The 24,672-nt window shown below is 40.6% G+C and overlaps 1 protein-coding gene across 1 annotated transcript in view; it reads right to left on the minus strand.

The window, feature by feature from the left end:
* The window catches only part of prr16 (proline rich 16), a 39,134-nt gene extending 15,877 nt beyond the window's left edge, over positions 1-23,257 (minus strand). Inside the window, exon 1 of the mRNA XM_034170627.1 lies at positions 22,727-23,257. Within this exon, the coding sequence (XP_034026518.1) occupies positions 22,727-22,861 (135 nt within the window). The 5' untranslated portion in view covers positions 22,862-23,257. The remainder of the gene's footprint in view (positions 1-22,726) is intronic.
* Positions 23,258-24,672: the final 1,415 nt, after the last annotated feature.

Genomic DNA, 24,672 nt, shown 5'->3' on the forward strand with positions numbered 1-24,672 from the left:
TACTCAGCTTCTGCATGATGATTAGATGATCTGTCTGAGGCTGAATCCCTTTTTGATTGACAGCGAAATGAGCGAATCAGCGATCTTTTGGTGTAAACATCCGTGGGAGCATTTTCATTCTGTTCTGAGTTGAACCAGAGACTTTCCTAATCCTCTTAGCGGCATTTTCTTTGTTAAAAACGACTAGCGACAAATCGAGCTTCTATTTCTGGTGGGTTTTTTTTGTGGCTGCTTGTGTTTGGAGACTGACTTCTATCACTCTTTCTGACTTCTATCGCAGTTTCTGTCCCTACCGAGCAGCGGGTGCTGCTGAGCTCCTCCACCGTCACAAAGCACTCACAGGCGGATACACTTCACACTAGCCTCCCGCCAGTCCCAGCTAGCGAGCTAACTAGGTAGCAAGCTGCACATAATGGTAGACAATTTGAATGTTGTGGACCGGATTTTGACGAAGCCATTTGATAGTCTTCCTTACGAAGAAAAACTTAGAGTTAAACAGCAGGGCAGATCAACTCCTCAGATTAATTTGGTGAAAAAGGTGGGGAAAAGTAGCTCAGCTCTCAATGGTTTGCAGGCCAAAGTTAAAGCAATAGCCCCCAGTGCAATGTTTGTGCATTGCTATGCACACACATTGCTGTTATGTTGTGGATTTCTATGTTCATTTTGGAGATTAAGTATTCTATTTATTATTTAAGTATTTAATTTTGATTACAACTTTATCTTTCTGTAAGATACTGTGAATGTCATTTGATTCTATTTTGTATTTGGATATTGAACATTTTACACACCATTGCACATCTGAAAGAAATTAAACTATTTAACGTGTTTACTATAAATGCAGTCTCCTGCCTGCTGATGTTACTTTCAAATAGTTAAATTAATGAGCCATACTTATACATCACTCTGAATGAATGAATGAATGAAAACTGTTTATTTCGAACATTTGATACAACAACAATTACAAGATAGATCAGTAAAGACAACAACAAAAAAGTTCCTACTGTGTACCCAACATGTCTGAAAAGGGGTAGGGTGAAGCATCAGCTTATTTATCCCTACCCCTTCTTCCCCACAACCAGTAATACTCTTTGCCACATATACACATAGATTCCTATACACCTACACATACCTACTTACATACAAAATACTATATATTTACAAGCCGAAGCAAAAAACAAAAACACCCTAACCCTCATTACCCTTCCTCCTCCCTATACCTAGAAAAAAACATATTTTTGTACCGCTGTTTGAACTGGTTCATGCTTGGACATTGCTTGAGCCCCACTCCCAATCTGTTCCACATCCTCACCCCACAGACAGAAATACAGAAACCTTTTAATGTTGTTCGTGCCCACTGATTATGTATCAGTATTTGGATATGCTTTAAATTAAATTTCCCCCTCAGACTGTAATCCCCTGATCTGTTAAAAAACATATTTTTAATATTTGCTGGAAGTAAATTGTTTATTGCTTTATACACAATTTGTACTGTTTGAAAATGAACCAAGTCTGTGAATTTTAAGAATTTGGATTGTAAAAATAGTGGATTTGTATGATCTCTATAGCCAGTATTATGAATAATTCTTATAGCTCTTTTCTGCATTACTGATAGTGATTGTGTTGTACCTTTATAAGTATTACCCCATACCTCTGCACAGTACTGTACATATGGTAAAACCAGTGAGCAGTAAAGAATGCGGAGTGAGTTGTGGTCCAGAATATGTTTCGCTTTGTTTAGAACTGAAATGCTTCTTGACAGTTTACTTTGTATATGTTTTATATGAGTCTTCCAGTTTATCTTATCATCTATTATCACCCCCAGAAACTTATTTTCATGTACCCTTTCAATATCTACCCCCTCGACTTGTAACTGAACCTGTATGTCTGTATTACAATAGCCAAATAACATGTATTTTGTTTTACTTAAGTTTAATGATAATTTGTTTCTGTCAAACCATATTTTCAATTTTCCCATTTCTATACTGATCCTCCTCAGTAACTCCTGCAAATCCCCCCCTGAACAAAAAATGCTTGTGTCATCTGCAAATAATACTAATTTTAATATTTTGGAAACATTGACAATATCATTTATATAAATTAGAAACAGTTTTGGACCCAATACTGACCCCTGTGGGACGCCACAAGCATTGTCCAAGCATGATGATGTATATTCCCCCAACTTCACAAACTGTTTTCTGTTACTTAAGTAGCTTCTCACCCAGTGCAACACCAACCCCCTAATCCCATACTGTTCAAGTTTATTGATTAATATGTCATGATTGATTGTATCTGTATGTAGAAGTTAATTAAAAACATTTATGAGTTTGCTACCCCTTTAAGGTTAAAAACAAGAATGACACCTGTATGATGTAAGATAATTACAAATAATGCTAATGATTGTGGGTACTTTACACACATAACAGTGTAGCCTATGGAATAATGAGGCATCTGGTGCTGAGGTGATGGTAGGGGGGCCCCCAAATGAAATTCTGCTTAAGGCCCCATAAAGGCTTGGGCCGGCCCTGATAGTGTGCGTCTCCAAGGAGGCAGAGAGGCCATGAGAAAAAGAGAGTGACAAGAGCACAGAAAGCTAAAGTCTCTGTTCCACCTTTAAATACTGTAGAAGATTTGTTGGGACAAACAGGAGAAGTAATACCAGTATCCCAGAGTGCAGCCCCTGCTGGAGGCCAGGCAGCTCGTCACTGTGCCAAACATCTGGGCTATGCTCCTCCTCAGAGGCAGGCTGAGCTCCAGCCCCGTCTGTGCCTCACAACTGATAAATGCATTTCTAATGGATTAGACCCCAAACAGTGGCTTTGATACTGATACCACCTCAAGGTATGTAGTGTCAGAATAACTGATTTCAACACAGTTTCCCACAAGCAAAAACAACAACAACTAACAAGGGACTACAATTCATCTCATTTATCTCTCGAGCTGGGCGACACTCTAAACTGTTGAGAAATACAAAAGAAGCCCAATTTTACTTGTGCAAACGGTGATTGTTTCCAATTTGCTTCTAGTGTGTCTTCTTCATCTAATTAAGATCACTTTTGTCATTTCCCTGGTCCAGATTGTGTGAATATGGTTCACTCACTTCTAGTTTGCCCAGCATATGACCAGTTTAGCTCTGATGGTTACCTGTGTTCTTACTTAGCCTCGCCCCTTTTTGGATACCTCTGATAGGTTTGGACTGCTACATCATGTGCTGAATTATCTTGCCTGTTCTATCGTCTTTGGATTTGGCATAGCCCTCACAGACGCTGTTCAACAACCAAACTGACACTCTATGCGTGAACCTTTGCCATCATTAAAGACTTTGTTTTACCCACATCCTGTATCTTTGTCATTCTCCCTATTTGGGTTCCAATTTATGCTCAGAAATGTTACAAAACCGAGGTTCCGGTGACGTCACCACACCGAATGGCAGCCTAAAGTAACCTCTCCACAACAAATTATTAATCTCACCTCATATCATAGCCAAATAGGACATTTTCGACAAATACCAGAAAGTGTCGACGAGGCGAAGATGGGGAAAAAGGACGGACAAAAGAAAAACTCAGCTGCAGAGTCTGACAATGGACAAAATACAGCGAGCAGCTCCCCTGCACAGGTACGCGATGAACAAGCTAACGCCGAGTCACATGTGGCTAGCTTAGCAAAAGTTTTGGAAGAGATACAGAACTTTCGTAAAGACGTGAGACAGCAGCTGGATGAAATCAAATCTGAACTCACCAACGTCAGTGCTAAAATAGCGGAGGTGGAGATGTGAACTGAAAATGTGGAAGACCGTGTTCAAAATATTGAACAAATTCTAAACAAGGTGATAAAGGTGATGAATCAGCAAGAAGATAAATTGCTCGAACACGAAGGAAGATCCCGACGGGAGAATATACGGCTGTATAATGTACCCGAGGGAGCCGAGGGGCCGTCGATGGTGGAGTATGTTTAGAAGATATTACGAGAGACCCTGGAGGTCCCCGCCACCACGGAGCTTGGCATTGAGAGAGCCCACCGGGCGCTTGCCCCGAGACCCTCTGGAGATATGGACAAACCGCGGTCAATAATAATCAAGTTTCTCCGCTACACAACTAAAGAGGACATTCTGCGGAGGGCATGGGGAAAAAGAAGGTGTTTTTGAACGGGAGACAGATATATTTTGATCAGGATTACGCCCCAGCAGTTCTACAGATGCGTAAAGATTACTCCGAGGCAAAGCGAGTATTAAAGCAGAAAAATATCTGCTTCCAGACCCCGTTTCCTGCTAAACTACGAGTATTCTACGAGGACGAGACGAGACTGTACCAGACAGCGGCGGAAGCGACCAAAGACATGAAGGACAGAAGACTGCCCGTCTCTGTGGTCACACCGAGAGAGAGCCTGGCCGAGCAGCTGTCCCGCACTGCGTGGGACATGGTGGGAGGTCACGGACAGAGGGAGACGGGGGAGGAGCGAGAGAAAAATATCAGAGAGAAACTGCGTGCCTTCAGGAGATAAGTCCCACCCTCATAGGAGAAAAATCATAAACTCTGATTTAAATGGGTGGAAAATTATAAGTTCTGAATAAGCGGGAGAGCTGGACAGAATCAGATTTAGACTGTATTAAACTGGATCAGTGTGAACTGTATTATTGGTACATCTATCCTTCTCCCTCATCCAAATGAGAATATATACACAAGGGAGGAATATAATGTTCCATTTCCAGATGATGGACAGAGACTGCTTTGGGGGCCCTCACCCTACAGGTAGCAGAGGATTTCCCCCACAGCTAAAGGTTCTCTTTAGCTTAGTTCAGGGTCATTTCCAAGAGACCGCAACCTTGGAGCCACACTTGTTTTATCTTCTTTTCATGTGTGCTTTTTTGTTCGGGAATGTTCAGGCAGTAGACTTGTTAGTTTTTGTTTTGATAATATCAATGATACATAGGCAGATTGATTTATATGACTGTTGGCACAGTGAAATTCATCTCATATAATGTCAATGGGCTGTTGAATCCAATCATACGTAGTAAAATTCTGTCAAAAATGAAGAAGGAACAAGCCCATGTAGTATACCTACAGGAAACTCATCTAAATGACAATGAGCATAGAAAACTTACACGCATGGGTTTCATTAATTTATTTTTTTCATCTTGTAAAACAGGACATAGAAGAGGAGTCGCTATCCTTATTTCTAACAGGCTAAATTTTGAAAAGATTTTTGAAATGAGAGACAAAGAAGGAAGATTTATTTTGGTAAAAGGAAAGATAGAGGGTAACTTGGTCACTTTATTAAATATATACGCACCACCTGGAAGTGATGTTAGCTTCTTTCAAAAAATTACTGATATTATGGTAACGGAAACTGAAGGAATTTTGATCTGTGGGGGAGATTTAAATATACACTTACAACCCCAGTTAGATAGTTCCAACAAAAAACATCTTGTAGGAAAGTCCCATCATAAAAAAATAAAGGCATTATTCGAGAACGTTGGACTAATAGATATATGGAGAAACTTTTTCCCCATTAGAAGAGACTATACACACTATTCTGCCCCACACGCCTCATATACAAGAATAGATTATTTTTTAACATTTGGAAAAGATAAAGATAAGATAAAAGATTGTGGAATTGGGACAATAGATTTAAGTGACCATGCACCTATTTACTTAAATGCTGATTTTAGCCTGCAGGTAAAGAATACTATATGGAAACTAAATTCAAGTTTATTAAACGATTCTCAATTTAAGGAACAAAAAAAAGGAAATCAGCCTATATTTAGAACACAATGATAATGGTGAGGTCTCACCCCCCATCCTGTGGGACACCCCAAAGGCTGTATTAAAAGGGAAAATTATTGCATTCTCATCATATAAGAAGAAAATAATGAATTAAAAAAAAAATGAAGAATTGCAAAATAAATTAATGGAACTAGAGAGAAAACATAAATTAAATCTGGAGCAAAATTTATTAGAGGATATTAAAAAAATTAGGAATGAAATTAATCATTTAGCTACACAAAAAATAAAAAAGAAACTAATGTTTTTAAAACAGAGACATTATGAAAGTGGATCTAAATCTATGAAGATACTAGCCTGGAAATTGAGGAAAAAAATGGCACAAAATAAAATTTATAGAATTAGGGATCCAAGAACAAGCAAAATAAAAAATAAATTAAGTGATATTCAGAAATCATTTGAAGTATTTTATAAAACTTTATATTCTAAGGTACCAGGAGATAATTTAGATCAAATTGATGCTTATCTAAATTGTTTAGAGCTGCCCACATTAAATGAGGAACAAAATGAAATAATGATTGCTGATATAACAGAAGGGGAATTAATAAATGCAATTACTAGACTCAAATAAATCACCAGATCAGATGGCTATACAGCTGAGTGGTATAAGAAATTTAGAGATGAATTAACACCTATTATACTTCCTACATTGAATTGGGTTTTGAAAAAGGCACAAACACCGCCGAGTTGGAAGGAGGCGATCATATCGGCTATACCAAAAGAAGGCAAAGATAAAATGGAGTGTGGATCCTATCGACCAATATCTGTTCTTAACATAGACTACCGATTATTCACCTCGATTATGGCCAGACGAATAGAGAAGTTCCTACCTATATTAATACATAATGACCAGACAGGTTTTATACAACAACGCCAAACACAAGATAATATATGAAAGACATTACACATCATAGATCATATACAAAAAATAAGACTAAGGCAATAGTGATGTGTCGATGCGGAAAAAGCATTTGACTCGGTTAATTGGGATTTTTTTGTATAGGGTGAGAGAGAAAACTGACCCACCTTTCGTCAAAAAAGTGACAGCTGCCAATCAAAATCGACTACGTCACTAAGCCCCGCCCCCTCTATGACGTCACAGCCAATCAGAATCGATGACGTCACCATGTCCCGCCCCTAAGCCCCTCCCCTAGTCCCGCCTCCAAGCCCCGCCCCTTATGACATCACAGCCAATCATAATTGATGACGTCACTATGCCCCGCCCCTAAGCCCCGACCCTAGTCCCACCTCCGAGCCCCCGCCCCTTATGACGTCACATCCAATCAGAGTCGATGATGTCAGTATGTCCCGCCCCTAAGCCCCGCCCCCGGCTCCTCCCCTAGTTCCGCCCCTGGCTCCTCCCCTAGCCCCACCCCCCCAAGCTCCTCCCCTAACCCCGGCCAAGCACCGCCTCCAAGCCATACCTCCCCTCCCACCCAGGGTCTAATATTTTAATGTCATTTTATTTCATTAAAGAACGATTAAAAATACCTAGATCTTTTTAATGTATTAAAGAATTAACTAATTCTGAAATAATTAAACATAAATCAGTGTCTATTATTTAATGCCCCTTTAATATTTTTTAATTCTTAAATTATTACGTTTCCTTTTCTGTTTTTTAATTCGTAAATTAAAGAAGGGAAACAAATAGCCGTCTCTCGGCTGTAAGTCTTTGCAGCAAGACGGTCAAATACCCACGCATAGAGCCGCTCGCGGAAACATGACCCCACGGTAAAACCTGTTGCAGACGCTAACTGTGTCTGTGTGAGTGCGTGTGTGTGTGGGTGTGTGTGTGTGTGTGTGTGCGTGTGTGTGTGCGTGTGTGTGTGGCGGGACACCCGCTGAGCGGAGATGCTGCCCCGAGGTGATGAACCCGAAGAACAATAAACAATGCTCCTTATCACTCACGCCAGATGATGTTTTCTTTTAAGATATTAGCCGATCGATCATGGGGCGCGGGACACCCGCTGAGCGGAGATGCTGCCCCGAGCCCGAACAATCAACAATGCTCCTTATCACTTATGTCCCTGGGAACGAGTCAGCGAGCATTTCCACTACGGCCGGTGAAGAGTGAAGATGCCTGGACCCCCAGCTATGGGTATAAAATAGAATAAATTTGCGGAAAAAAATCCTGGAAAACCATGTTGTTTAATTAAGTTTTCTTGTCTTCGAGCAGAGTGCGAAAACCGCATCAGCTTTCAGGGTAAGTGATTTAAGTAATCTGTTTTGATAGAAATGAGTGTTTTTTAAATGATGCACGCCGTCTGAAACTGTCTTTTTTGTTTTGTTTTTTTTTAGTTGTTTTTTTTAGACAAAACCACGCAGACGGTCCAGAGCGCGTTCGGACCCGTCCTCGGTAATATATTTGAAATAGTACAGAATATCCGCTTGCGAGGGTGATGCTTTGTATTCATTTATTTATGTTAATTCTAGAAATCAAGTCAGAGCCCCCTGAAGAAGTTCGAAGGCTGGAACCCCCGACTTCACCACGCAGATGTAAGTACAGCGATCGAGATTAAATCACGGTTAAAACTCTGGAATAACCCGATTTTTTTCTGTCACAGCCCATGGAGAAGCGGGTCAGCGGGAGAGACCCGTAAAACGATCCGCGGATGTACACAGTAAGGAGTCGGAGTTTATGTATTTCTTTATTTTAAATATTTAATAACTAACGATTTTCTCTTTTTTCAGCACGCGGTGGAGGGAGACCGTCTATTTTCCACCGACACGCAAGGCTCGAAGATATTCTGAGCTGGGATTAACCTCATCACGCAACTTTCTTGAAAATGTGTAGTCTGTTTTTATTTTTTTATTTTTTCTCTTATTCCGATGGAATGGGAGAATTCATTTGAAGAGGTATATTAACTGAATTTCTTGAGGTAGATTCTTCCTGCTACAGATTTTAAAAGATGGAAGGAGAGAATTCACATCGGGAAAATAACTTCGGACGTGTATTGGATTTAAACGCTTCAATAATCGACTCAGCGGGGAGCGCTCCTGGAGCAGATGGCCCATTACCCGAGGCGTTAAATTCGCCGCCTCGAAATAACATCGAGTCCGGAGAGAGACTTTTAAGCCGTGTTCGTTTAACACTGTTAAATGAGGCTCTTAACAATTTAGCGGCTGAACGAGAATCGGAAGAAATTAACCCCTACATCATTTCTGCGATTAACGCTATAAATTCGACGGTCCAGTCTGATACTGAAGAGCCCCCTGACCCCCCGCACACCCCGCCTCCAGACGAGTCCGGTCCCGCGGCGTTGAACCAGGTACGCCTGACTCCGTTAAATAATGCCGTAAACCTCCTCGCGTGTGAAGTTAATCCTCACGTCCAATCCGCGGTGGATGAATTAAATCAAACGCCTAACGACGATCGCGCTTTTTCACCTTTAAGAAGTCCCTCCCCGCGCAATGCGCACGGAGAAGAGATTTTAAACAGAGCTCGTTTAACCCCGATAAACGCGGCGATCTCTGTTTTGATGGAAGACGGGGATGATGCACGACCGGGGTCCAGCCGGCACTCTCCCATGACGGGTGGTGGGGCTGCTAACGTCATCAGGAGACCTGCTTTTAACAATATCGAAATCAGGCTGCCTCTAAATTTCCAGCGCGCCGACGAAATTCCCGACTACGCGGAATTTTACCGTAACGTCGTAGGGGCTCTTCATAACTCGGTCGAAAAGGCTTTAACACACGCCAGGGCCGGGGACTTTATCCAAATGGAGATTCGTGGGGACTCAGTCTACAACGAGGCCGCTTTGATCAGCTCATATAACAACGCTGGCGATGTGACGGGCTTCCAAAATCTGTTAGAACGATTGATACAATCGAATTCCAACGTTTTATCCGACGAGTCTCTGGAATTAGTGGTTCAAGTCATCCGCAACCAGAACGGGGCGGGGAAGCGCAGAATAGATGACCTCCTCCATCACGAGGTTCTGAGGAAAAAAAATCCAAATGCCTTAATATCGTGTATAATCCTGACAACAGTTTATGTTTCGCGATAAACCTCGTTCAGTTATTGAATCCTCATCTGAGTACGCACGAGGCGGAGCAGCGCGGGCTGGCGTTACAAAATAGCGTCGGATTAACGGAAGCTACGCCGGTATCTTTAGAGCAGGTGGGAAAATTTGAAAATGCTCTGGGTTGTAAAATTGTGGTGTTTTTCAGAGCCGAAGGGGAGAGAAAGCTGACAAAATTCCAGACAGGAATACCGGCGCTGCAGAAAACTCTTTTCGTTTTTCTGTTTAATAATCATTTTTACGGAATCATCGATTTAAAGAGATTTTTGGGAGTGAAATATGTATGTAAGTTTTGCTTTGAGGGGTACAATAACCACGCCTCCCATAATTGTCCGTCATATTGTAAAATTTGTGAATCCACGCAGTGTTACGAGAAAAATAACCCTGTATTCTGCAGCGAATGTAACAAGGAGTGTCGCTCTCCCACCTGTTACAGCCTGCATAAACAGCCGAAGTATCGTCCTTCCGCCGGTAAGTTCGTTAATGTGTGTGATAACAGAAAAAAATGCTCTCGATGTAAACGCGAGTATTACATAGCATTTTCTAAAAACAGCGCTCCGCACGTGTGTAAACAGAAGAGGTGTCATATATGCGGCGAGGCTCTCCAGGAGCCGAGCGAGGGTCACCTCTGCTATATGACGCCGCTCAAAGCTGAAGAGACGCATTCAGAGAAATATGTTTTTTATGATTTTGAAATGTATGTCGATAATAACGGGGAACACGTACCGTTTTACGTCAGCGCTGTAACAAAGACGGGTGATTTTTGGAGCGCATGGGGGACAGACTGCGTAGCCCGCTTCTTTAAACATTTTAGAACGAGAAAATTCAAAGAATACGTGTTCATCGCTCACAACTCAAAAGGTTTTGACGGCTATTTGCTTCTAAAGTATTTAGTCCAGCAGGGCGTAACCCCCGCTGTGATTATGACCGGGAGTAAACTATTACTCATGACAGACGCTGCCTTTAAACAGAAATATATAGATTCGTTATCTTTCCTTACAATGCGCTTATCTCAGATGCCTAAAGCCCTGGGAATCCGGCTGAAAGACGAAATCGTCCGCAAAGGTTACTTTCCGCACCTGTTCAGTTCAGAAAAAAATCTGAACTATGTCGGTCCGTACCCGGACTCAGCGGCTTACGGGGTCGCAAATATGTCACAGGGAGAAAGAGAGGAATTTAACGCGTGGTACGTGCGGAAAAAAAAACGCAATTTTCGATTTTAAAGCCGAGGCCGTTATGTATTGTGATAACGATACAAAAATCCTGGCTGCAGCCTGCTCCAAATTTATGTCTGAATTCATCGCTGAAACACTCGTGGATCCTTTTACCTGCGTTACAATCGCCTCGGCGTGTATGAAAGTCTTCCAAACTAACTTTCTTGCTCCAAAAACGCTGGCGATCCCCTCCGCCGACAATTATAGAACGAAGCATAAAAAATATTCGGACGTGGCCGTGCAATGGTTAGAATGGGTTGCTGAGACGCAAAACATTATCATCGATCATGCTCTAAACAGGGGCGAGAAAAAAATAGGAGGTTATTATGTTGATGGGTATGCCCGGATTGACGGCCGGATAAAAGTGTGGGAGTTTCTCGGGTGTTTTTACCGCGGGTGTGCAAGGTGTTTTACACAGCACGAAATAAACCCTCTCACAAACACCTCATTTGGAGAGCTCCACGCCGCGTGTCAGAAAAAAATAGCCTTTCTGCGGGCTATGCCGGGCGTCACCCTCAGCATAATTTGGGAGCATCAGTGGCTTGAAATGAGGCTGAGGGATGAGAGCGTTCGGTGTTTCCTCGCCCGCAGGGGGTTACCGCCGCCCCTTTATACGGCGGTCGGACTTGCGCGGCCCGTCTGAGGTACACCGCTAAGCAAGATGAGACGGTCTATTACGTCGACGTGACCTCGCTGTATCCTTACGTTAACGTAAATTTCATATATCCCACGGGGCATCCGGAAATTATCGAGAGAAATTTCCGAGACCCCAGGACTTATTTCGGGCTCATCAAAGCCATCGTGTACCCGCCCCGGGGGCTAAAATTCCCCGTCCTCCCACACAGAACTCCTCACGGTAAACTGGTGTTTACTCTGTGTCGCACCTGCGCTGATGAAAATAATCAAGCTGCAGCGTGCACACACAGTCAGCAGCAGAGAGCTCTGTCTGGGACTTGGACGACCCCGGAATTCCACAAAGCTCTGGATACAGGCTACGTTGTAGCTAAGATTTTTGAAGTCTGGCATTTTGAGGAAAAAAGTACATATTCTAAACCTCAGACGGTCAGTGTTCTTTCCTATAATATTGTTGAAAAAGGGTGAAATGTTTTACAAATCAAATTTATATAGCGCCAAAACCACAACAAAACAGTTGCTTTGCTCTAAAAACATCATTTGGCGTGAGTGATAAGGAGCTTTGTTGATTGTTCGGGCTCGGGGCAGCATCTCCGCTCAGCGGATGTCCCGCGCACCATGATCGATCGGCTAATATCTTAAAAGAAAACATCATTTGGCGTGAGTGATAAGGAGCTTTGTTGATTGAAACATCCTTTGGCGTGACTGATAAGGAGCTTTGTTCATTGTTCTTCGGGTTCATCACCTCGGGGCAGCATCTCCGCTCAGCGGGTGTCCCGCCACACACACACACACGCACACACACAGACACAGTTAGCGTCTGCAACAGGTATTACATCCGTGGGGTCATGTTTCCGCGAGCGGCTCTATGCGTGGGTATTTGACCGTCTTGCTGCAAAGACTTACAGCCGAGAGACGGCTATTTGTTTCCCTTCTTTAATTTACGAATTAAAAAACAGAAAAGGAAACGTAATAATTTAAGAATTAAAAAATATTAAAGGGGCATTAAATAATAGACACTGATTTATGTTTAATTATTTCAGAATTAGTTAATTCTTTAATACATTAAAAAGATCTAGGTATTTTTAATCGTTCTTTAATTCATAAAATAAAATGACATTAAAATATTAGGCCCTGGGTGGGAGGGGAGGTATGGCTTGGAGGCGGTGCTTGGCCGGGGTTAGGGGAGGAGCTTGGGGGGTGGGGCTAGGGGAGGAGCCAGGGGCGGAACTAGGGGAGGAGCCGGGGGCGGGGCTTGGGGCGGGACATACTGACGTCATCGACTCTGATTGGATGTGACGTCATAAGGGGCGGGGGCTCGGAGGTGGGACTAGGGGCGGGGCTTAGGGGCGGGGCATAGTGACATCATCGATTATGATTGGCTGTGATGTCATAAGGGGCGGGGCTTGGAGGCGGGACTAGGGGAGGGGCTTAGGGGCGGGACATAGTGACATCGATTCTGATTGGCTGTGACGTCATAGAGGGGGCGGGGCTTAGTGACAGTCGATTTTGATTGGCAGCTGTCACTTTTTTGACGAAAGGTGGGTCAGTTTTCTCTCTAGGGTGTTATATAGGTTTGGTTTCCATGATACAATTGTTAAAACTATACAGGCATTATATAACAATCCTACTGCCAGAATCAAAATAAATGGATTTTATCAAAGAGCTTCACTCTGGAAAGAGGCTCCAGACAGGGCTGTGCATGGTCACCTCTACTTTTTGCATTATATTTAGAACCGTTGGCTCAGCACATTAGACGAAACAATAAAAGTAAGGGAATCTTTATAAAAGGTACAGAGTATAAATTAGCCTGCTATGCGGATGATATTTTAATGTATTTAGGACAACCAACATACGCTTTACCTGAATTGATGAAATCATTTGAGCAATATGGCAAATTATCAGGATACAAAGTTAATATAGGTAAGACTCAATTACTTGCATATAATTATAACCCACCAGATGTAATCAAGAATGAATACCCATTGATATAGCAAACAAAATCCATCAGATATTTAGGCATAAACATCCCACAAGATTTATCAAAATTATTTGAATGCAATTATGTTCCTTTATACAAAAAATTAAGGAAGATATAACTAGGTGGAACCTCAAGAATAGAATCTATTAAAATGAATATTTTACCCCAGTTTTTATACTTATTCCACACCTACCAATAGAAATTAATCAGTGCCATTTTAATGAATGGGATAAAATGTTATCAAGATATATATGGCGAGGCAAGACACCTAGGATACGTCTCAAAACTTTACAGCTGACCAAGGAGAGGGGAGGATGGGCTCTACCTTCTTTCAGAGATTATTTTCTTGCAACACAGATAAGAACAATTATATGCTGGTGCAATCCTATATATAATTCTCAATGTAAAAGTATAGAAGAGAAAATATGTTCCATTCCCATACAGGCAATTATAGCTGACAATAATCTACAAAATTACATAAAAAGTATTGACAATCCATGGGTGAAATGTACTCTTAAAATGTGGAAAGCTATCATAAAAGAACATAAGTTAGAAGGGGATATAATGGTTCTTAAATGGTGTGCATATGACTCAGACTTCATGCCAAACAGATTGGATACCAGGTTTAAGGACTGGACATTTAAGGGTTTGACAGCTTTATGTAAATTACTGAAAGGGGGAACCATGCTTAGTTTTGATACAATTAAAGAAAGATACCTTTTAGAAAAACAGGATTTCTACCGCTATCTGCAGATATGACACTATATTAATATTAATATGAAAATGAAAAATGTCTCAGAAGCAAAAGTGAGTTTTATAGAAATGTTTAGGAAAGCATATAACTCTGATATTAATAGTAGAATTATATCATGTGCATACAAAGGCTTACTCAATCTTAAAACACAGTCAACCACATACATTAAAGAAAAATGGGAGCAAGAAGGAGGAATAAGTATATCTGAGGAGGAATGGACAACAATGTGGAGATATAATTGGAAATGTACTAGTTCACAGATTTGGAGGGAATTTAGCTGGAAAAATCTGATAAGATACTTTATTACACCCGTTCAGAAATCTCACTACGATGGAACTCCCCCTATATGCTGGAGAAACTGTGGTAATCAACAGGCAAACCACCACCACATCTTTTGGGACTGCCCGGTTATCAAGGACTTCTGGAGAGAAATACACATGGCTCTACAAGATATTTTTAAAGATGTAATGCCTCTCGAGATGAAGATTATATATTTTGGAAATTTACGTCAGAAATTGTTAGAAAAAGACAAATATTTATTAAAAATTTTGTTGGTTGCAGCTAAAAAGGCATTAACCAGGAAATGGTTATTACAGGAAAGGCTGACTTTAACTGAATGGATGAATATTACAATGGACATTTACAATATGGAAAAGATAACAGCGTGTATCAACTACAAATTGGAATAGTTTACCTCAAACTGGAGAAAATGGATCCACTACGTAACATTTCATAGGCCTGATTTTATTTTCTCAGATAATTAGTAAAGTTATAACAGCAATCTACTCCCTAATTGTTTCGGTTCTGTTTGGGTTGTTTTTTTTGTTGTTGTTGTTGCTGTTTTCTGTAATATTGCTTTGCAGCATTTTGTGTCGGGGTATGTGTGCTTTTAAAATGAATGTACACTGATGTTGATAATATAAGGATGATGAACACACAATGGTTACAGTATGTTATGTAAATTTCTGACACGGAATGCTAATAAAAAATAAATTACAAAAGAAATGTTACAAAACCACTGTAATTTATAGCGCGCAGTGGAGAAGAAACAGTCAGATGCTGTGCTGACTGGCCATCCCATGCATAATGTAGAAACTTGAGGCTGAATGTAGCAGGGCTTTATCAGAACGATGGCCTCGCATGTTTGGGTGAGAGGTTGGGCACAAAAGACTGGCTGTGTAGCGTGTAGCAGGTACACGAAGGCAAACATTAAAGCAGCTTAAGCTGAAGCCTGCAGCAGATTAATATAACTGAAACGGCAGCACAAGAATCAGTGACTGCCACTGAAAGCAAAACAGAGCTGAACGCTGTAATACGTGAATGATATGGAAAAAATTATGTCTGCAGAGGGGCATTAGTCTATATTCACAGCCCTTTAAGAACTGTGACAAGCTGGCTTGTCATTTTAAAGCTTTCACTTTCCATAATTACAGTGATCTAAAATATGTTTTGACTACAACCAATCATGTCAATTATTCTTAGGTTACAGGGTTCTCGCCAGCGCAGTTGAGCATAACTGTGATTTGGATACCCTACGCTGTGATTTGGACCCCTATGCTGTGATTTAACCAGCATAGGGGCTTTTGTGTTATTTTTTTATTTATTTATTTATTTATTTTTTAGCGACACAAAGTGGTCCTCAAAATGCAAGAAATAGTGTTTCAAAGGGTTATAAATTTCAACATTTTCTCAGGGGGATGCTCCAGACCATTCTACAATACTTGCACCTTTAATGCTCATCGCGCGGCTATGCCCTACTAAGTTCTTCCCTATGCTGTGAAAAAATCCTGGTGAAAACCCTGGGTTATGACAACAATAATTCAAATTATTGCCAAACAATTTTGTCTCATCATAATTCCTGTTTAGGCATTTATAATTTCAAAGCTGTTAGTATTTGACTCATCACTTATCCAGAAGAATTAATGGAGAATGTTTGTAATTCAGTTTTGACTTGTAAAATCTGTCTGGGTTACAATTTTTATTAGTCAGATCTTGATAGTGATGTATGACATCACAACCAAATGTAGGCCATGGTATCTGGTCACTTGAATTTCTACCCTTCAGGGGTTGAAATTCTCAATTGTTTCCAGACCACACAGATTTTGATCATATTGGCAATATCATATTATGAATTCCTTATTTAAATGCTAAAGAATAAAATTATAGTGGTGCCAAAGAAAATTATTTTCATGACTTAAATCTTAAAAAACCCAAAGGCTTTAATATCTCAATTCAATTCAATTTATTTATACAGTGCCAAATCACAACAAAAGTCAACTCAGGGCACTATACAAAGGTTAAACCTTGTTCATGAATGAACATCTCATCTAGTTCATGAGACATAGTTAATACTGTATTTTATATGAAGACCTCTGATCTGACTGTGACCCTGTGTCATAACAGGAAGATCCACTGAGTTAATCCACTAAGTTTGATTCAAATTGCTCTTTGTATTTTGAGTATGTTGCTGCAGGCTGTAGACGATGATGTGTGATTTGACCCTGACGTTTGAGCGATGACCTTGACACGATCTGTGTTGCGACCTATCTCCTGAGTTTGTCCACTAAATCTGATTGTAATTACTGTTTGCATTTGGAACAAATCAGCACATATACTATACAATGCCTGTTGATTTGACCTTGACCTTTGACCTCGGTATGACCTGTGTTTTGAGAGGATGGTTCATCAAGTTTATTCACCGAGTTTGATTGAAATTGCAGTTTGCATTTTGAAGACATCGCTGTGGATAGTATACGATTGCTGATTTAACTTTGACCTTTTGACTATGATGTCCTGTGTCACGAGAGTCCACTGAGTTTTTCCACCAAGTCTGATGGGAAAAGCTCTTTCAATTTTTAAGATATTGCCACAGACAGACAGGCACAGTCATTAGCTTCTGTTCACTTTGCAGCACAGCTAAAGTTTAGTAAGGATTTGCTTTTGAACCTTGAACCAGCCTTGAACTAAGGCTGAATTCTTCAACATTTCTAAAAAGTCCCTTTATATCTTTAAAAAAATATCCAGAAGACAAATTACCAAACAAGACAGGAAACATTCTATCCTTGGGAGCAGTAATAAATACTCTCCACCTCGGGGAACAAGTACAAATATCTGTGATATAAGATCTGTTTAATCAAAGCTCCCTTGAGGATCTATAGTTTAATTTATTTATTTACATATCTCAGAAGAAACTCTAACTAAACACAAATTGAAGGTGTCCTCACTGTGGTGTTAATGAGTACTTGATATGGATCCAGAAATCTAAAATTCAACTGCATTTTGACCAGCAATATATTAGATTTAGAAGCACACAGTCAAAAAATGGTACACTGAAGATATCTTGAATTTTGCCTGGTCATATTGCAAATTTACATTTTAATAAGACAAATGAATTGTCAGAATATTTAATGAGATGCTCCCTGGTTCATTCTCATTTGTCAGAATATAACAAAATCCAATTTTGATTTGTCAAAAAGTATAATTGTGGATGTGTTAAATTAATGTTCTCACTAGTCATAAATGAGGCGTGTATCGATACTGTAATAAATGATTACTGCAAAGGCTTCCCACAGAGACAAAATCTGCAGTAAATAAAAACTGTAATTATGGATGTATAATCACTGAGAGATCCCCAAACATCTGCTTCTACATCACTCACACTCTGATAAACCCAATCAGAGAGCACGGAGAGTTCTAATCGGTAACGAGGAGAGCTGCGGACGGGGAAGGAGGAAGACAGAAAACCAGGCAAGTGATAAAGACAGGCTGAAGATGAGTGGGTGTGATAAAAACACACAAGAGGTTGAAAGCATGAAGAACCCTTAAAAAAGATGGGATTTTTAAAAATAAGCTACTGATATGAGGAGAAAAGGGAAGGTAAGTGCTCTGTTATTTGGCAGGAATAATTGGCAGCAAACAGCATTAAGGTGATGAAATTCAATGCAAAAGCACCTTTCCAGTAGAAGAACTTCTCCATGAAATATTAATTGTGATTACATTTTTTCTCACTTTCATCAGAGCCTGTGAGCCAGGATGAAGCTGTCCTGTTATTTCACACCACATTGTGCCAAATGTCTTTCAGGTCTGAGAAAATGATGACACACAGCAGTGATGGAGAGGCGTTTATTAGCATATGTGTCAGTGTTCACATTCACGGCCAAAGTGACTCAAATCAGGTTTTTGTGTTGGGTTTTATTTTAACTTCTAATTGATTTTTGATCATGGTTGACCATGTTCATTTGTGGTCCTAGATCTAATTTGAATCTGACTTCAGGTAAAACATCTACTCTTGATAATAATCAGATCAGAAGCAGACACTTAAAGCTGTGGGGTGAGCATGAAAGAATTAATCTGCATCTTTTTTCTGGTGATGTGACTGCTGTTCTGCTGTTAAAACAGATCAGACACAAATGTGAAGATTGGTGGGTGTTGGGGTTCTGATCTGGTTAAAAAAAAATCTGATTCAGGTTGACAGGACAGATAATGTGACAGTCTAAAAGGCTCATTTAACATTAGTAGATAAATTTACATGGGATGCTTTTGTCTGCCTGTGATTGGTACATATTTGATCCTTTCTGAGTAGTAGAAACATGCAAAATCCACTTTTTTTTTTTGTTATATCAAATTGAAGACACTTGCAGTCCTAATGATTCCTATTTGATCTCTGGTAATATCTTCCAATTTTTATATATATATATATATATATATATATATATATATATATATATATATATATATATATATATATATATATATATATATATATATATATATATATATATATACCATGGTCAGTGAGAATTCCATGTCTAACTGGTGTGCATTATTTTCGTGTATACACACACGTAGTTCGGCGAGTTAAGTCACTGTAATATCACTCTGCTTTGGTCGTCACCATAGCAACACGCAAATCAGTTGGTGCGGATCAGCTGTGTTTTCACAGGTGAATGACAGAAACGCGATAAAACATGGATTTCCAAGTGAATTTTAATATTTTTGGCCAAAATAAAACGTTTGAGGAATGGGAAGAGGAGGAGAGCAAATGAGAAGAACAGCAAAAGCAACGGCGTAAAGATTTAACATCGGACAAACTGAACAAGACTGAAGACGGAAGAGAAGAAGAGAATGGTTCTATCCTTGCAGGCTGCCAGAATGCTCTGCATCAAAACAGCGAGCGGAGTTTCTGGACCTGTTGCCAGAGTTGGCCGCAGCTCCACACAGCGGGGGGGGGCGGTGTGAGTGGCCCGCTGCGGTGCTAACCGAGCCCACAGACACGGTAAGCACATCGGAGACAAAATATCTTGAGACTGGTATAAAATAGTCTCAAATACTCACACATTTTTATCAAGTTCTGTTAACTTAAATAAATATTTGTGTGTTAGCTCATTGTGTGGGACCATGGTATACGCGGATTAAACAACTCGAAGCCGTGCACTATATGGTTTGAATGCACTTTGTGGAGTAACACCACTCCGCTTTGCATCGTAGTGTTTTAGACTCTGCGTCGTGCATTCAAACCTTATAATGCACGGCTTCAAGTTGTTTAATCCTTATACGTGTATATATATATATATATATATATATACTCAACAAAAATATAAACGCAACACTTTTGGTTTTGCTCCCATTTTGTATGAAATGAACTCAAAGATCTAAAACTTTTTCCACGTACACAATATCACCATTTCCCTCAAATATTTTTCACAAACCAGTCTAAATCTGTGATAGTGAGCACTTCTCCTTTGCTGAGATAATCCATCCCACCTCACAGGTGTGCCATATCAAGATGCTGATTAGACACCATGATTAGTGCACAGGTGTGCCTTAGACTGCCCACAATAAAAGGCCACTCTGAAAGGTGCAGTTTTGTTTTATTGGGGGGGGATACCAGTCAGTATCTGGTGTGACCACCATTTGCCTCATGCAGTGCAACACATCTCCTTCGCATCATCCATGAAGAGAACACCTCTCCAACGTGCCAAACGCCAGCGAATGTGAGCATTTGCCCACTCAAGTCGGTTACAACGACGAACTGGAGTCAGGTCGAGACCCCGATGAGGACGACGAGCATGCAGATGAGCTTCCCTGAGACGGTTTCTGACAGTTTGTGCAGAAATTCTTTGGTTATGTAAACCGAATGTTTCAGCAGCTGTCCGAGTGGCTGGTCTCAGACGATCTTGAAGGTGAACATGCTGGATGTGGAGGTCCTGGGCTGGTGTGGTTACACGTGGTCTGCGGTTGTGAGGCTGGTTGGATGTACTGCCAAATTCTCTGAAACGCCTTTGGAGACGGCTTATGGTAGAGAAATGAACATTCAATACACGAGCAACAGCTCTGGTTGACATTCCTGCTGTCAGCATGCCAACTGCACGCTCCCTCAAATCTTGCGACATCTGTGGCATTGTGCTGTGTGATAAAACTGCACCTTTCAGAGTGGCCTTTTATTGTGGGCAGTCTAAGGCACACCTGTGCACTAATCATGGTGTCTAATCAGCATCTTGATATGGCACACCTGTGAGGTGGGATGGATTATCTCAGCAAAGGAGAAGTGCTCACTATCACAGATTTAGACTGGTTTGTGAACAATATTCGAGAGAAATGGTGATATTGTGTATGTGGAAAAAGTTTTAGATCTTTGAGTTCATCTCATACAAAATGGGAGCAAAACCAAAAGTGTTGCGTTTATATTTTTGTTGAGTGTATATATATATATCACAATATTCTTGATTCCTAATAAATGCTACCAATACACTTTGCAGTTTTGCAATTTGATATTACACTGCAAAGTGCTTTTTGTAACTAGATCATAGGGAAAAAGTTTAATATGACATTTGGATGGACTGCATATTACAAATCATATTAATAAAAATAATGCACATCACATTTTTAACCCCCTCACCGAGAACTGTACTGCATAACTGGATTTAAATAAGTAAAATACTTTTTCAGTAAACAGTTTCCTGCAAATGTAGCTTTCCCAGCCCCATACTTGAATGCATAAAAAGTGGTAAAAATATTTTGCATTAGGGTTGGGCAATGCATCTGTTACTGTGCACCAGGCAGACAAATTCTTCATGCTATCTTGCTTTTAACTTTTCCATGTTCGGTGTGACATTGTCTGCACCCACATTCATGAATGTTTAGAACATCTCAAGTATTTCACATACAAAAACTCAACCGCAGACTTAATTTTTGTGCTCTCTGGTGCACAATTTAATCTCGGGGGAAACCTCACAGTTTACCATTATTCTTTCCTCAGTCTATTTGAAATGGAGGAATACTTAGATTACTTCTACATATGCCCTCTGCTGAATAAAAATACTACACTATATGCAACTGAATTTCAATTATATATAGTTTGGACTTTTAAAATTGGTTCTCTTATTGTAAAATTAAATGATGATATTTTCAGTACTATAACCCCCCCCACACACACACACCTGTTAGTGTGTTGCAAGAATCATTAGATTAATACGGACACGTATTGCATTCACTGGATAAAAAAAAAAAAATTGACCACTGATCTCGTAATTACGAGAAAAGATCTTATAATTATGAGATCAGGCTATTTTTATTTATTTATTTATTTGTAATTGCGTCCACGTACTTCAGTAAAGACAAGCGTGAATACAAATTGGCCAATCTGCACTGTGATCACACACCACGCACACAGAAAGTGTGGATTTTCCCCTAAATTATTCCTGGATGAATGAAACTCCTCCAGCGAGGTGGGGCAAGGCCTGGGCACACAGACTGGCATGTGCCCAGGTGCGAGCGAACCCTGCGTTGTCCCTCAGCGGTCAGTGGGGCTGTGTGAGAGAAAGCTGGAAGTCTGGAAGAGGGTAGGTTCAGTTTGGTGAGACGCCCCGTGCTCCTCCCTGGACATTCATCCAGGAGCACCTTAGCGGAAAATCCACACTTTGTGTTTGATTACAGTGTGTTATCATCAGCTAACCTCAGCCCAGTCTTTTCTCATTATTACAAGACCCTGATCAGGATCTCATAATTATGGAAAAAGATTTCGTAATTATGAGACGAAGGAAGATCTCGTAATTACGAGATCTTTCTTTATAATTACGAGATCAGTCAATTTTTTTATCCAGTGAATGCAATACGCTTCCATAGATTAAGTACAAATCACTATTAAAAAATGGATTTGGGAAAAAAAAATCTGATTCACGTCACTTCAGTCATTAATGTAGACGCAGCCTGTGTGCCTGTTGTCACATCCAGGCCCCAACAGTGATGAGCTGGATGGACATCACCCTCCTTCCTGTCTGCTCTCACACAAGGATGCTTCACCGTGGAAACGACACCCAGCACCCGTCCACACTCTGTGCATTTACCTCTTTGAGTTCTTTGGCTACATCCTTAAGGTCTCCCAGTATGGTTTCCAAATTCTCCACGATTGTCTTGATCTCCTTTTTCACTTGTACTTTGGAGACTACTCCTTCAGCCTGCGCATTTGGCGTGCCTGACATTCTTCAGTTGGTGGCACAGTCTATTTGCTGAAGGATGCGGAGTCCCGTCCCGTTGATGGTTTCCACGCTGCCACTTTGCCAGCGCATTTTTCTCCTCAGTCCACTTTCGCTCCTTGATCACAGCCAGGAGGGAGCCAAGTGGCGTCGGCCAGCGTTCCGTGCGCCACTGGGCATGCGCGGCAGAGCGGAACACAAAATAAAGGTTATGTCCAAATACTGTCTCATGCTGTACACGTTCATGTCCACAGACGCGCCGTGACGCGCCGAGGATCGCGTCCACGTCCACCGGGCGCTCCGGTCAACACATTTCAGCCAAGTCAAACCTTCAAACGGGTTCTAATGAAGAGAGAAGAAACCCAAACCAGCGCCGCTTCTTCTTCTTCTGAAGATAATCCTCAGTTTAAGGGAAAAAAAAAAAATATATATATATGCCAAATAGTCTTCGTGCGCCGTCACCACAAAAAACATGAAACCTCCTCAGTTAGATCCAGTCTCACTTCATCACTGCCTCCTGGAGTCAGTCTCTCTCTCTCTCTCTCTCTCTGCTGCCAATCAATTATAAGTACCCTTCATCCACTAAGGTCCACTGCTGAAATATGTCACAATTTTGTGATAATATATTGCTCCTTGTCTATTGTCATTTGTTTTCTGTGCAGATACTTTATTTAATGGATTTAAATTTTATTGGATTTTTATTTTGCTAAATTAATTTTAATGTATTTTTTTAATTCTGTACTGTGATTAACTGCTTATAGCGAAACAAATCAACAACTCAGTCCTCTCTCACTAAAGAGCCAGAAACTGAAAATTGTTGTGTCCTTTACATGTGTGTAGGAATGATATCAGAAGTGAGTGATGCACCAGTGGGCTTGACCCCATAAAAGGAATAGTGGATGTTATCTTTCTATTCATCCATTCATTTAGTCACGGAGGGAGAGGCTATGCTGAGACTTGGGGTACGCTTTTTAATTCTTTCTTCTTTATCTTCTTCTTCTTATTCCTGCTGTTGTTATTAAACATTCTTCCATCTTGATTGCTGATCATTGATCTTTGAATCTCAAAAAGGGGTCATGTTTTCATTACTGTTGATTGTCTATTTTCTGACTGTCTTGCATAGAGCTATCAGAATGAAGGGACGGACGGACGGACGGACTATCTATCTATCTATCTATCTATGTTTATTTTATTTTCCTTTATATTGCGCCATATCACAACAGAGTTGCCTCAAGGCGCTTCACACAGATAAGGTCTAACCTTACCAACCCCCAGAGCAACAGTGGTAAGGAAAAACTCCCTCTGAGGAAGAAACCTCAAGCAGACCAGGCTCAAAGGGGTGACCCTCTGCCTAGGCCATGCTACAAACATAAATTACAGAAATAATTCACAGAACAAATTCACGGACGAATATACAAGAATTGCTGTTGGTGCACAGGATAGGAGGGTTGCCAACACAAACACAACTCCCATCTCTGGATGGAGCTGCACCTTAAACAGAGAAAAAACAGAATCAGGCATCAGAAAGACAAAAAATACTGTATAATTTGCCAGCATTAATCAACAAGAAAAACAGAACAAATACTAAGGTGATCGCCGGCCGCTAGCCCTAAGCTTCACTAAAAAACCCAGAATTTAGGTAAAGTTGAGGCCGCGGCCCGCTCCAATTACTAATAACATGAATTAAAAGAGTAAAAAGCGTAAAACAAAACTGTACCAGTATGCCATATGAAAGGGAAAATAAGTGCGTCTTAAGTCTGGACTTCAAAGTCTCCACAGAATCTGATTATTTTATTGATGCAGGAAGCCAGTGGGAC

This window comes from Thalassophryne amazonica, chromosome 5 (assembly GCF_902500255.1).
Source record: "Thalassophryne amazonica chromosome 5, fThaAma1.1, whole genome shotgun sequence".
Taxonomy (NCBI): Eukaryota; Metazoa; Chordata; class Actinopteri; order Batrachoidiformes; family Batrachoididae; genus Thalassophryne; species Thalassophryne amazonica.